The sequence below is a fragment of the Rhagoletis zephyria genome, unplaced genomic scaffold, assembly GCF_001687245.7.
Source record: "Rhagoletis zephyria isolate East Lansing unplaced genomic scaffold, Rhagoletis_zephyria_1.1 Rzeph_scaffold_00519, whole genome shotgun sequence".
Taxonomy (NCBI): domain Eukaryota; kingdom Metazoa; phylum Arthropoda; class Insecta; order Diptera; family Tephritidae; genus Rhagoletis; species Rhagoletis zephyria.
In genome coordinates this window covers 154,108-166,094 of record NW_016157603.1, presented here as the reverse complement: position 1 = coordinate 166,094, position 11,987 = coordinate 154,108, and the positions used below count along the sequence as shown (strand labels likewise).

Genomic DNA, 11,987 nt, shown 5'->3' with positions numbered 1-11,987 from the left:
ATTGAATTGGACAAGTATGTATACGTACATATGGCCGATTATTTGACTGGATACGTTACATTCGTACACATTTTTTCTCTATCTATGTATATGTAAAAGAAAGGTTTTAATAAATCCTTGGGTTTCAAAGTTATAGGCGTTCGAATGTGGACTGGTTACGATTACTGTAATCGTAATTTTAACTTTTTTTAAATTACGATTACTGTAATCGTAACGAACGAACTTGGATTACGTTTGCAGTAATCGTAATTTTAACTTTTTTTTTAAATTACGATTACTGTTATCGTAATCTAAGTTCGTTCGATGAAGGATTACTGTAATCGCAATCTTGTGTTTTTAGCTTGTTGGGATTACTGCAATCCTAATCGTTTAGTAATCGTAATCCTTATCGCCCAGCTCTGATCTAAAGTACCATGTTTTGTGTTTTCCTTTTAATCCTTTCTGAATAATTTTTTTTTTATACCCTAGCGCACTTGTGCACAAGGGTATTATAACTTTGTTCACATAACGGTTGTTTGTAACAGCCAAACGAATCGAGATAGATATAGACGAATGTATACATAAATGCTCAGAACGAATAGAGAAGTCGATTAAGCCATGTCTATCTGTCTGTCCGTCTGAGATATCTCAACGAAATTTGGTATGTAGGTTTCCATTTATCCAAGGTAGGTTGGTATTGAAAATGGGCGAAATCGGACTGTAACCACGCCAACCTCCCACATAACGGTAATTTTCAGAAATACGAAAACTGCGATATTTTAGTAACTACTGAAGATGATTCACTCAAAATTGGTATTTACAATAACTTTCAGACGAAAAATAAGAATATTATACATTTTTGGAAAATGGGCGCAGCCACGCCCACTTATGGTTACATGTGTATATCTTGGTAACCGCTGCACCAATTTCTTCCAAATTTGGCCTTGGTACAACATACCAAATGGCCGAAATTTACTCAAAATTGATACACCCCAGCTTACCATGTAGCGGTAGCTATCGGAAAGGTGAAAAACATATATTTAATATTTGCGCCGGGTATTCAATGTTCGGCTCCGCCCGAACTTAGACTTTCTTACTTGTTCCAATGATAATTATTTTTTTCCTGAAGATGACCTCAGATTGAGGTCGAAATATCGATATTAAAAGTTAAAGAACTAAAACCTGTGTTTTATATATTCTCTAACCCGCGAGCTTATAAAATAAAAATTATTTTATTTTTACAATTTAAAGGCCGATAAACAAAAACAATCAAAATAAATAGACTTATAAACTCTTCCGGCGACCGCCGTGGTGTAGTGGTAAGCAGTGCGCGCTCACACTCCGCAGGGCCTCTGTTCAATCCCTGGTCAAAGCAACATCGCAAAAATATAGAAAAGAGGTTTTTTCTTAACAGCGGTCGCTCCTCGGCAACCGAGTGTATTTCTGCCATGAAAAAGAGCTTCTCATAAAAATACAATCGCCGTTCGGAGTCGGCGTAAAACTGTAGGTCCCATGATCCAGAAAATTCGAAAAATGATATCGACAATACTAAGAAAACATGTTATATATACTTTTGGAAAGGGTACTTAATTATCCAAAAAACAACTTTTTTAGTTTTTCACTGTCTACGTTACACTTAACATTTGCGGTACATTTCATTACGACTTAATAGGAGTTATAAACAACTTTTTCACTAACTTGGAACGTATCCTGTTAAACTAATTTATTTTCTATCGTTCAGAACTTAATCGGCCAAAAAAAATCAAGGAAAGCTTATATTTTTGTACTTTTCCTTGTTGAAGTGTCTAAAACTGTTTTTAGGTTCGTGAAAAATCCTTCGACAAAAGGAGCAAAATATTAAACACAAAATGCTTGGACGTGATAAGAATTAGTGCCAGAAGCAGCTGACAGATATAGTTAATACCAATAATCACTAATATGTTTAATATTTTAAAGAAAGAAAAAATCGGGCTGGTTTAATTTCCTGTAGAATTGGCCATATACACATATACATATACATATGTATGTACACATTCATAATGAATTGAAATAGTGGAAGCATATTTTAGATGCAAATTTATTTAAAGACTGTTTTTAGTAAGTTTTTATTTATATTTACAAATATTCACTTGTGCAAAAGTGCAAATATTTTGAGTACCCTGTTAGTCCCAACCACCTGATGATGACCATCCTCCACTTCCTCCTCCACTGCTGCTTCCACTAAGTTTTATGATTTTTATAATTTTTGTAGATTGACCACCACTTCCTCCACCACTTGATGACCAACCTCCTCCACCACTTGATGACCAACCACCACCACCTCCTCCACCACTTGCTGACCAACCACCTCCACCTCCACCTCCTCCTCCATTTCCTAAACTTATAATTTTTACTATCTTAATATTACTATCGCCCCCTCCTCCACTCGAAGACCAACCACCACCTCCACCACCTCCACCACTCGATGACCAATCACTTCCGCTTGAAGACCAGCCCCCTCCACCGCCACCCCCTTCTTCGGTGATCACTTTTAAGATCTGGACATCTCCACCACCTCCTCCTGCAGATGACCATCCCCCACCGCTTCCTCCGGATGACCAACTACCGCTAGGTTTAGGTTTAGATGATACTCCGACAGCTCCAATAAGGACTAAGCAAATAAGAATCTAAAATGTGACAAAACCAAACAATAGATATTTGCGAGTAAAATTTTTTACATTATCTACATATGTACACATGTTATGACAGTCCATATATGCAAAAATATATCGACCACCGTATAATCGCAAGTGTAAATTAGAAAAAAAAATATATCGTCGTTTAAAGTGCAAAACCGCATATCAACAAAGTGCAAAACCGCGTATCAGAAAAATGCAAAACCGCGTATGTGAAGTTGTAGAAATTATTTCCTAGAGCGTAAAAACACTCATATTTCTAAATGGTTCTCTTTTTTATAAAGCAATCGCATTTCTGGCTAGTATATTTCAGGACGAACGGATAAGGATTGAGTCAAGAGCTTGTGTGAGCAAATCCAATTTTTGGGAGCCAATGTCAGTTACGCGGTTTGCAGAATGACGATATGCGGTTTTGTACTTTAAACGACGATATGAAGTACGAGTACTTAGCTTCAACTTAGACTATAGTTTACTTACTTTCATATTTACAGAAGAGAGAAAAGATTGCTATTGTCTCAAATAAAGTGTTTTACAAAATAAAGGGCAAACAGGACTTGTCCGCAGCAAAACTATTGCAACACACGCGTCTGCGACTTGATACTACACTGAAAAATCTTCGAATATTAGCCAAATCTTTTATAGGGAGGCATTAGGAAGAGGGGAGAAAACAGTGGGCGCCAATGCCTGCGTTACAACTTGCTGCTGATGCAGATGCAGCCGGAAAATGTTTCCTACAAACCTATATTGGTATATATGTAAATGTTTACATACTTGATATATGTATGTAAGTAAGCTTGCGGTCGGAAAAGTGGTGCCAGGTGCTTAGCTCGATTGGAGGTTCGGTCATCTGAAGATGACGTAGCGTACTTACAGCATGGTACTTCTTTGCTTCTCTAACTTGAATCGCGGTAGATTCCGACATTCACATACAAGTATATACGTACATATCTATGTATATATGTACATACTCTTGATCATTACATATCCATGCAAAAGCGTGCAACACTGCTGCTTTCTGTTTAGATATATGTAACTTGCATTCAACATATTACACTATGCCCATCAATGATGTAATGCTTTTGAGAGAAAGATGTGATAATACATTTGGCAAAGCTAACTTTACCAGAAGAAAATTTTGATGGTATTAGTGATGAAAAGTGAGTTTTAGAGGTATTTTAAGCATGGTACATACTACGAATAATTTGTTGGTGAGATTACTATGATTCGCTTGGGAAAGAGGAAACAGCGCATAACAAATTTGAAATGGTAGACATAAAAGAAACAAGAAAATCTAAAGGAGATAGACCATATACATATCTATATACAGTCAATCAATAAAGTTTTGGTATAGCAACTATTTTTTAATTATTTTATTCGCAAATTTTTTATAAAGATTTGGTTAATTCTACGACCAAGACCCCAAATTTCCGAGTTCCAAACCTTGTGCAAAATTAACGAAAATTTTGCAAATTTTCATCAAAATATTAAACATTTCAATTACACTCTTTAAAGATAAACTGAGTATCCAAACCTTGTGCAAAATTAAAGAAAATTCTGCAAATATTCATTAAAATATTAAACTTTTTAATTACACTCTTTTGAAAAAAGTTAAGTATGCAGTTTTTTAGCCCATTCTTTTTTAGTATAATAATGTGCGAGCTTGGGGTACCTAGGACTAAGGTTCGAAATTTCAGACTTTGGTATCGATACTGAGTACTCATTCTGGCATCGAACTCATGGTATCGATACTTTAAAAATATCAGGGAAAAAGTATCGATACTACTCAGTATCGGACTCATTGAAATACGTTGCTTGGGATACTAAAATTATTTTATTCTTCACTCGTATATCTAGTTATTTCCTGAAATTAAAACAATAGAAATTTTAAAATATTTGATTATTATTTCATTGCAGAACCTACTTTCACGTTAGAAGTAATTTTAACGTTAAATGTATATACATACATACATACATATATATATATATATACTTTCACGAATTTCAAATTTTATTAAGAATTTTTGTAAATTTTTTGGGTATGCATTTTTGTAGCCTATTAAATTTTAATATAATAATGTGCAAGTTTGAATTAAAAGTCAACGGTAGTAGGCTACACGTAAAGTTGAATAGGTTACAAAACAGCAAACCCAAAAGGTTTCTAAAAATTCTAAATTTTCGTGAACTTTGCGTAAAGTTTTACGGCCTTATTCATAAAAAATAAAAAAGGTATATAAACTGGAAAATGTAAGAAAATGTAATTTTATTAAGCTCTTTAAACCTACTTTATTTTTTATGAATAAGGCCATTAAACTTTAACTTATTTTGTTTATGTTATGCAGCAGACTACACGAAATTTCAGTTCATTTTAAGTGATGGACAAAATTGTATGATAGTAATCCATATAAGCAAAGAAAATTGGGTTGCTAATGGAAGAAAAAATTTAAAAATAATAATAATAATTTAATAAGTTTTCGATACTACGAGTACTTTTCAAAGTATCGAGTAAAATCACCAAATAAGGTATCGAGTATTAAAGTACTCAGTTTTATACCCGCAGTATCGATGCTTACTCAATATCGATAGTATCGTTCGAACTCTACTCGTACTCTTCCGAATTTGGAAGAGTATTTTTCATTTCGCGCAATCCGTGCAACGTCCAAGACTTTGAGAATACCCCTATTGCATATAATAAGTACTATGTTGCATTCGGGAACTAGATACACGGTACAAATACAAAGCAACATGCAACTTGGAACTCGCCATTAAATTAAATAGAACTGAACTACAAAGTTGTAATAAATAACATACAATGACGATCAAAAGTGGGTGCATTGTGTTTTTTCTTAAATATTTGCAACGTTTTGCAAATTAAAATTTTTTTGTTATTGGTTTAGAAAAATATGGTCCAAGCTTTAATCAAAACCACATAAGTCAAACTTTATACAGAACATAGAAAAATTCAACGAATTCGTCTTAATTTTGAACTTTTTAATCTGAGTACGCAGATAGATCGGTTTTTTAATTCTAGTAAAACAAGCGCAAGTTTCAAGCGGCAAAAAAATTGCGTTGATTTTTAATGATTTTTTATTGCTGACGGCTTTTTGCACTTTTCACTATATGAAAGGGAATTTCTTGAAGAATAAAATGCACATGATCGTTTGCAAACAAAATTAAAAAAATTAACGCTATACTTTATATGTAAATTGCACTTGTTATATGCCGAAAACCGCAAAATCTGTCGGAAAAGAAATTCGTTAAAAATCAGCCCGATTTTTTAGCCACTTAAAACTTGCACTTTTGTTTCACTCGAATTACATAGCCTATCTATCTTTAAAACAAAAAAATCAGATTTTTGTTAAAAATCTAGATGAAAATTTGTTGAATTTTTCAACGTTCTCTATATATTTTTATAAAAAAAAAACAAAAAATTTTAACTTGGAAAATATGGCAAATTTTAAACAAAAAACAGAATGCACTCACTACTGATTGTCAGTGTATGTATTTATATGAACTGAGGACAGGGGTTCTAAAAAGGGCTTGTTAATAAACCCACTGAAGTACACTATATTGTCCCATTTACCAAACGAAAGAAAGTCAACTTGACTAATCCCACCTTGGCAAGAACAGAAATGGAGTTAGTGGAATAGGCGAAGTATCTAGGTGTAACTGCGGACAAACGGACTTAGGGAATATTACCCAAACTAACGTATTGGTCATTCAGTACGATCCCGAAACCTGGATCGATGGCTGAGTGGAAGATCAACACCCTATCTCGACCGAAAATACATTGAAAATAAGCTGAGATAGGGCGTTTTTCGATGAAAATCTGAATTAGGGCTTTCTTTTTCTGAGATAGAGCGTTGTTGAACAATTTTCTGAGATAGGGTGTTTTCGAACTGGCTGCCGAGATAGGTCGATATGCCACCCAGCCATCGATATGCGGTGCTGGCCTGGCGGCCAAAAGCTAAGGAAGTAAACGCGGCTGCCACCGTGAGCAAGTTGCACCGACTGGTCTGCGTACCCATCACAGGAGCTGTGCACATCTGTCCAACCCATGTCCTTGGTGTCATTCCTCCTTTGTATACTCTGAAAATTCCCAACCATATTCCAGCCGGAAGTCTTCGCAATCGAAGTCTATCTTCTCTAATGTCTTCGTAAAAGAAAAAATGGGACCAGAATAAATATTACGTAGGATAGTCAGGCAAAGTTAAAGGTCTTTTAAAACGGCATCAAAGCTGTGTGGACAGCTGCAAAAATCCTTCGAATCACCTGGGCGCCCACAATAGCTCTGTGGTGGCTTCCGGGACATGAAGGGTTTGAAGGCAACGAAAGGGCTGACTATCTCGAAAAGCGTGGAGAAAAAATTTGCCTGCATGGCCCCGAGCCGCGAAGAATTTCAGACTGCTGCCCACTGGCGGAAGTAAAAGAGAATGAGACAATCAAAGAGATACAGAACTCCTTCCAGGAGGAATTCCGAAAGATTCCTTATACTTATTGAACTGCAAAGTCAGAATTAACATCAGTGATGACAGGTAAGTCCCAGATGGGTTTTAACATCACAAAAAAAGTTTTTGTGAAAATTGCAGATAGGGGGTATAGAATATAAGCCCTCGATGTGCAGGTATGGACTTGAACATGCAAATAAGTTTTGCATTGACTCTATTTTACAAACCCCAACAAGCTCAGCCACGAAACGAAGTAAACATTCTTACGACACATTTTTTTATCTTTATCAAAATTAATTTTTTTTATAAACATTTGATCTCTAATTTTATCAAATAAAATTGAACTGCTAAATTATAAAATACTATTTTTTCATAAGACCATGATAGAAGGCACATGATAGTTATGCAAAAAAAACATCGATTTATTGGAAATATCGATGTACCGATGTTTTGGACCTTCCGATATACATCGATATATCGATGTATTTTTTTTTCGATGCATCGACTTTTGTGTGCAATGTACACTATACATACTAAAATTATTTTGTATGCTTCCAAAATCTTCGCTCTAGTAACTATTCTAAGGGCCGGATGCTCAAAGCCTGGTTGAAACTAATCTCCGGTTAAACATCGTTATCGACTTGGGGCCGGTAACTCAATGTCTGGTTAACACTAATCATCGGTTAACATCGTTATCGACGTTTTCGTTTATATGCATGGATAACACGGTGTCGGTGACGTCGATAACGATGTTTAAGCCATGATTAGTGTCAACCAGGCTTTGAGCAACCGGCCCTAAATGTGGATTTTTCATTATTTATGCACCATTAGAATATACATTCTATTAATATTATCCAACATGTTACTGCATTAATAAATTGCTCGTTTATTAGTAGAAACGTTTATTGCGAAAAGACCATCGATATGCATCGATGCTATATTTCGATGTATCAAATCGAAAAATTATCGATGTATTTTTTTGACTTGCATCCCTAGTACATGATACAAAAAAGACTTCAACATAACCTCCAAATTTTGGTTGTACACACACTCAGCTCACACATATAAATAACCAAAAATACTTTAAAATTCATTAGAATCCACTTAAACAAGTAACTAAATACTTTTCAACATGCATTAGCAGAGTGCACTTTTATTTTGTTTACAATTTGGTTGCAAAACACCCTACAGCTGATCTTTTGACACATTTACCAGAACTTGCCAGCAAAAAATCTTCGGACTAGAACTGGTAACGTCTCATATAGAGAGGACCTTATTTACTCTCCTTTTTGTCCTCTCAATAGTGAGAGAACCGAGTACGGATCGATCTCCAGTAAAATCTGACTGATTCTGACTAGTCCGGTCTCGTACGGGATCGCAACTAATAACACTGGATCACAAATTTTAATTTTGATTTTGTTCTCCAATTTGTATGTAGAACCGCTCGCTGATTCCGAAAATCGAGTTAGTTTATTTTTGTATGGATGCGTTTCCGGTTGTTCAATATATGGGTATCACCAGTACATCATTATCGACGATTAGAATTGGGATCGATAAAGCAGTTTTTATTTAACCGGAGCTTCTACGTCCGCCTTGTGTTAATCAAACATTGAACAACCGGCCCAAATGAACGAAAATAAAATTCTCTATAAACCGTATATACATCACTTTTCGATAGCCCTGATAGCTTCTCAGAAATTAAGAAAGAGAAGAGTGTTACTCATACGCCACGTACACCTGAGTAGGTAGAGTGCTTGCATCGAAAACAAGAGGCGTCAGAAATGATTAGTTATTTTCACAGAAACTATCAGGGCTATCGAAAAGTGATGTATACACGGTTTATGGGGAATTTTATTTGCTTTCATTTGCCGTATCTCGTATTACCACTACTATCGCGAAACCACTATTTTTTAAAGCTGAATAACGGTAAATTGCAAATAAATATCTCTAAAAATTATCCACAGAAAAAAAAATCATCTCGATTTTCGGAATCACCGAGGAATTCGACATGGGAATTGGATAGTGGCATCTGGAGAACATTTTTGCTGTAAACCAGTGTAATAGATTGGCGCTTACGCATATTTTAGTGCTTGGCTAAGCTTCTCCTCCGATTTGTGGCGTGTCCCTTGATGTTTTCACACAAAGAGGAGGGACCTATAGCTTAACGCCGACTCCGAACGGCCATTGTATTTTTATGACAAGCTATTTTTCATGGCAGATATACACTCGGAGGTTCGCCATTGCCTGCCGAGGGGCGACCGCTGTTAAGAAAAAAGCTTGCAGAGGGGAAGAGCACACTGCTTACCACTACACCACATCGGCCTGAAACTTTTGCCTAACTGTAAATACTTATATAATTCTCCGGTACGTGTGTTTGTGAGTGAACTCCTCCTAAACGAGCGAAACGATAGAAATGAAATTGTTTGTGTTTGAGTGGGTCCCTTGGTTAGGGGGAGTTAGGTTTACAACTTAAAACGGCACCTGGCGCTTACTAAAATTCGTATTTATTATCCGATTTGGCTCATATTCGAAATATATGGGCGGTTCTCCGGAACCGTGCGATTCAACGCTAAAAACGCAAATTTTTAACGAAGCATTAAATTATTGTGTGATTCATTTTTCTCAAATGCTTAAAGGGTCATAAGTAAAAAACGATAATTTTAAAAACTCAATGTTAGCGATACTCCTAAAGGGCGTGGTTTTTGTCCGATTTCAAAAATTTTCAAGACAGTATTTAAGAAGTTCAGGCGCAATTTATATATCAAATTTTCATACAGATTGGTGAAGTGGTTTTTGAGATACAAATATTTGACATAAGTAGGCGAGCCTCGCCCAGTTTCCAAACAATTTTACGAAAAACTAATTTTCGCTTAAGATCCATTGAAAATATCATTTTCGAATATATATTTAAAAATCTGAAAGTCCTTTACATACACACATACATATATGTATATTCATGGCCGTATTTTAGACAAAAATTATTTTATGTATTAAGCATTTTCAACGAACTTTATGTTATCTAACGATCCCGCTTAATGCCAATCTCTCAAAAAAATGTGAAATTTGAAGCCATTCACGCAAAAACCTATTCAGACAATATTTGTTATATTTTTAATTGTTTGAAAGGTATACAACTGTTAAAGGCCTTATTTGATTCTTTAATGTGTAATTAATGTGTATATAAACCAATGAGAACAGTTTAGTAATCGCTGAAAGTGCAAAATGAAAAAGAATTTAATATATTACCTTTTTGATAATTACAAGTGACAGATTTCAAATTGTTACAGTTTATTTCCAATGAGGAGCACATATTTTCCTCAACGCCTAATGTTTTTTTCCAATATTACATTTACTATTTGCCATGATTTTTGAATGTCTCCGTATTGTGCTGAAAAAGTTATACCCAAAAAACGTTGTTTATAAAAATTAAAATGACATTATTAAAAAATAAAAATGAAATAAATAAGTTACAAAAACTCGTCACACACACACTCGTCGTTATCAAAATGGCCCAAGATTTTTATAAAAAGTAAAGGTGAGTGACATAAAAGCACACAGTTCCCGAGATTTGCCCATGTATTGGTAACGGTAGGGGCAATCCTATTGCAAAGAAAGAGCTGCAAGATGGCGCTGGAGTCGAGTTACTGGTAAACATTTGTAAGCGAAGTCATTGGAAGACACCAGGGATCAAAGTCTAAAACCTCCAGATATTTAAGGTATTTCGTCTGAAATAAATCTATGTATATTGGATTTCTGTGGACAAATTATAGTCCCCAATTTTGAAATTCGACTTCTGCATGACTTTCAACTTGAAAGTGCAATTTACTTTGGGGCGGATGATTTTCAAAAAAGTATTATCCATTTGTGGTATGTTTTGATAATATCCTTGTTTCTTTGGGTAAAATTAAAATATATTTGTGAAACAAAATTGATGATTTATTGTTATACTACGTTCAAATTGGCGAGCTAAACATCTTAAATGGGCTTGATCCAGTTAAATGAACAAAACGTTCCCACGACAGCCGGTTCTACGTATCGGAATGACTCCGGTTTTACCCGACCAAGGGCTGTTGTTTCGGCGATCTAACCCCGTTTAGGTCGGCGAAGTATCTGAGAAGTTGTTCGTCCATAGGGCTACATTCGGTACGTTTTCTCCTACTCAGGGCTGGCATCGCGTCAAACCCAGGGCCAGAAACCTACACCTGCTGTGTATGCCAGAGACGACTACACCACAACTCCACCTCTGTCAAGAGCAATACTTGCGAGGGGTGGAGTCACCTCAGAGTCTGCTCAGGACTACGGACCACGTCTTTTGTGGCCCCCTGTTGCTCTAACCGAGCAGCCTCCACGGCTAACCCCAGTCCACCTGAGCAGTCCCACGCAAACACCACAGCACAACAACATAACACAATAGACCACACCGCAACGGCTATAGACCACAACGACACCACCACCCACACGCCGTCAACAACTCCTGGTTCCTCCTACAATCTGCACGGTATGTCAGACCAGGATATTCCGTAATGTGACATCAGTCAAGTGCAACACCTGCCTTGGCTGGTGCCACTTTAGGGCATGCTCAGGTCTGCGCACCACGCGAGATTGGACGAGGAACTTCGAGGACCCATGTTGCGCTGCTCGGTCGCAGACCTCAACTGCGACGCCTCCCGCCACCACCACAGGGCGGCAACCACCTCAGCAGCGCACACAGCCAACTGCGGCACGACCACACACATCCCTCACACCCCGCATCACCACACGTCTCCCGAACCACATGAAGCTCCTTCAATTTATCTGTAACGGGCTTCAGAGCAAGATCTGAGATAATTGTCTTCATGGGAAGGCATGACATATTGATAGCTGCGGTCCAAGAGACGAAGTTGCACAG

At 36.5% G+C, this 11,987-nt stretch overlaps 1 protein-coding gene and 1 long non-coding RNA gene across 2 annotated transcripts in view; both read right to left on the bottom strand.

The window, feature by feature from the left end:
- Nucleotides 1-2,119: 2,119 nt before the first annotated feature.
- LOC108360103 (loricrin) lies at nt 2,120-3,244 on the bottom strand. Its single transcript, XM_017612266.1, has 2 exons — nt 3,132-3,244; nt 2,120-2,645 (listed from the first exon to the last, which is right to left on the bottom strand). Exons 1-2 carry the CDS (start codon nt 3,135-3,137, stop codon nt 2,142-2,144), a joined length of 510 nt encoding a protein of 169 aa, XP_017467755.1. The 5' UTR covers nt 3,138-3,244; the 3' UTR covers nt 2,120-2,141.
- Nucleotides 3,245-8,241: 4,997 nt separating this feature from the next.
- The window catches only part of LOC108360107 (uncharacterized), a 22,139-nt gene continuing 18,393 nt past the window's right edge, over nt 8,242-11,987 (bottom strand). Inside the window, exon 3 of the long non-coding RNA XR_001847050.1 lies at nt 8,242-8,384. This is a non-coding gene — a long non-coding RNA (uncharacterized LOC108360107). The remainder of the gene's footprint in view (nt 8,385-11,987) is intronic.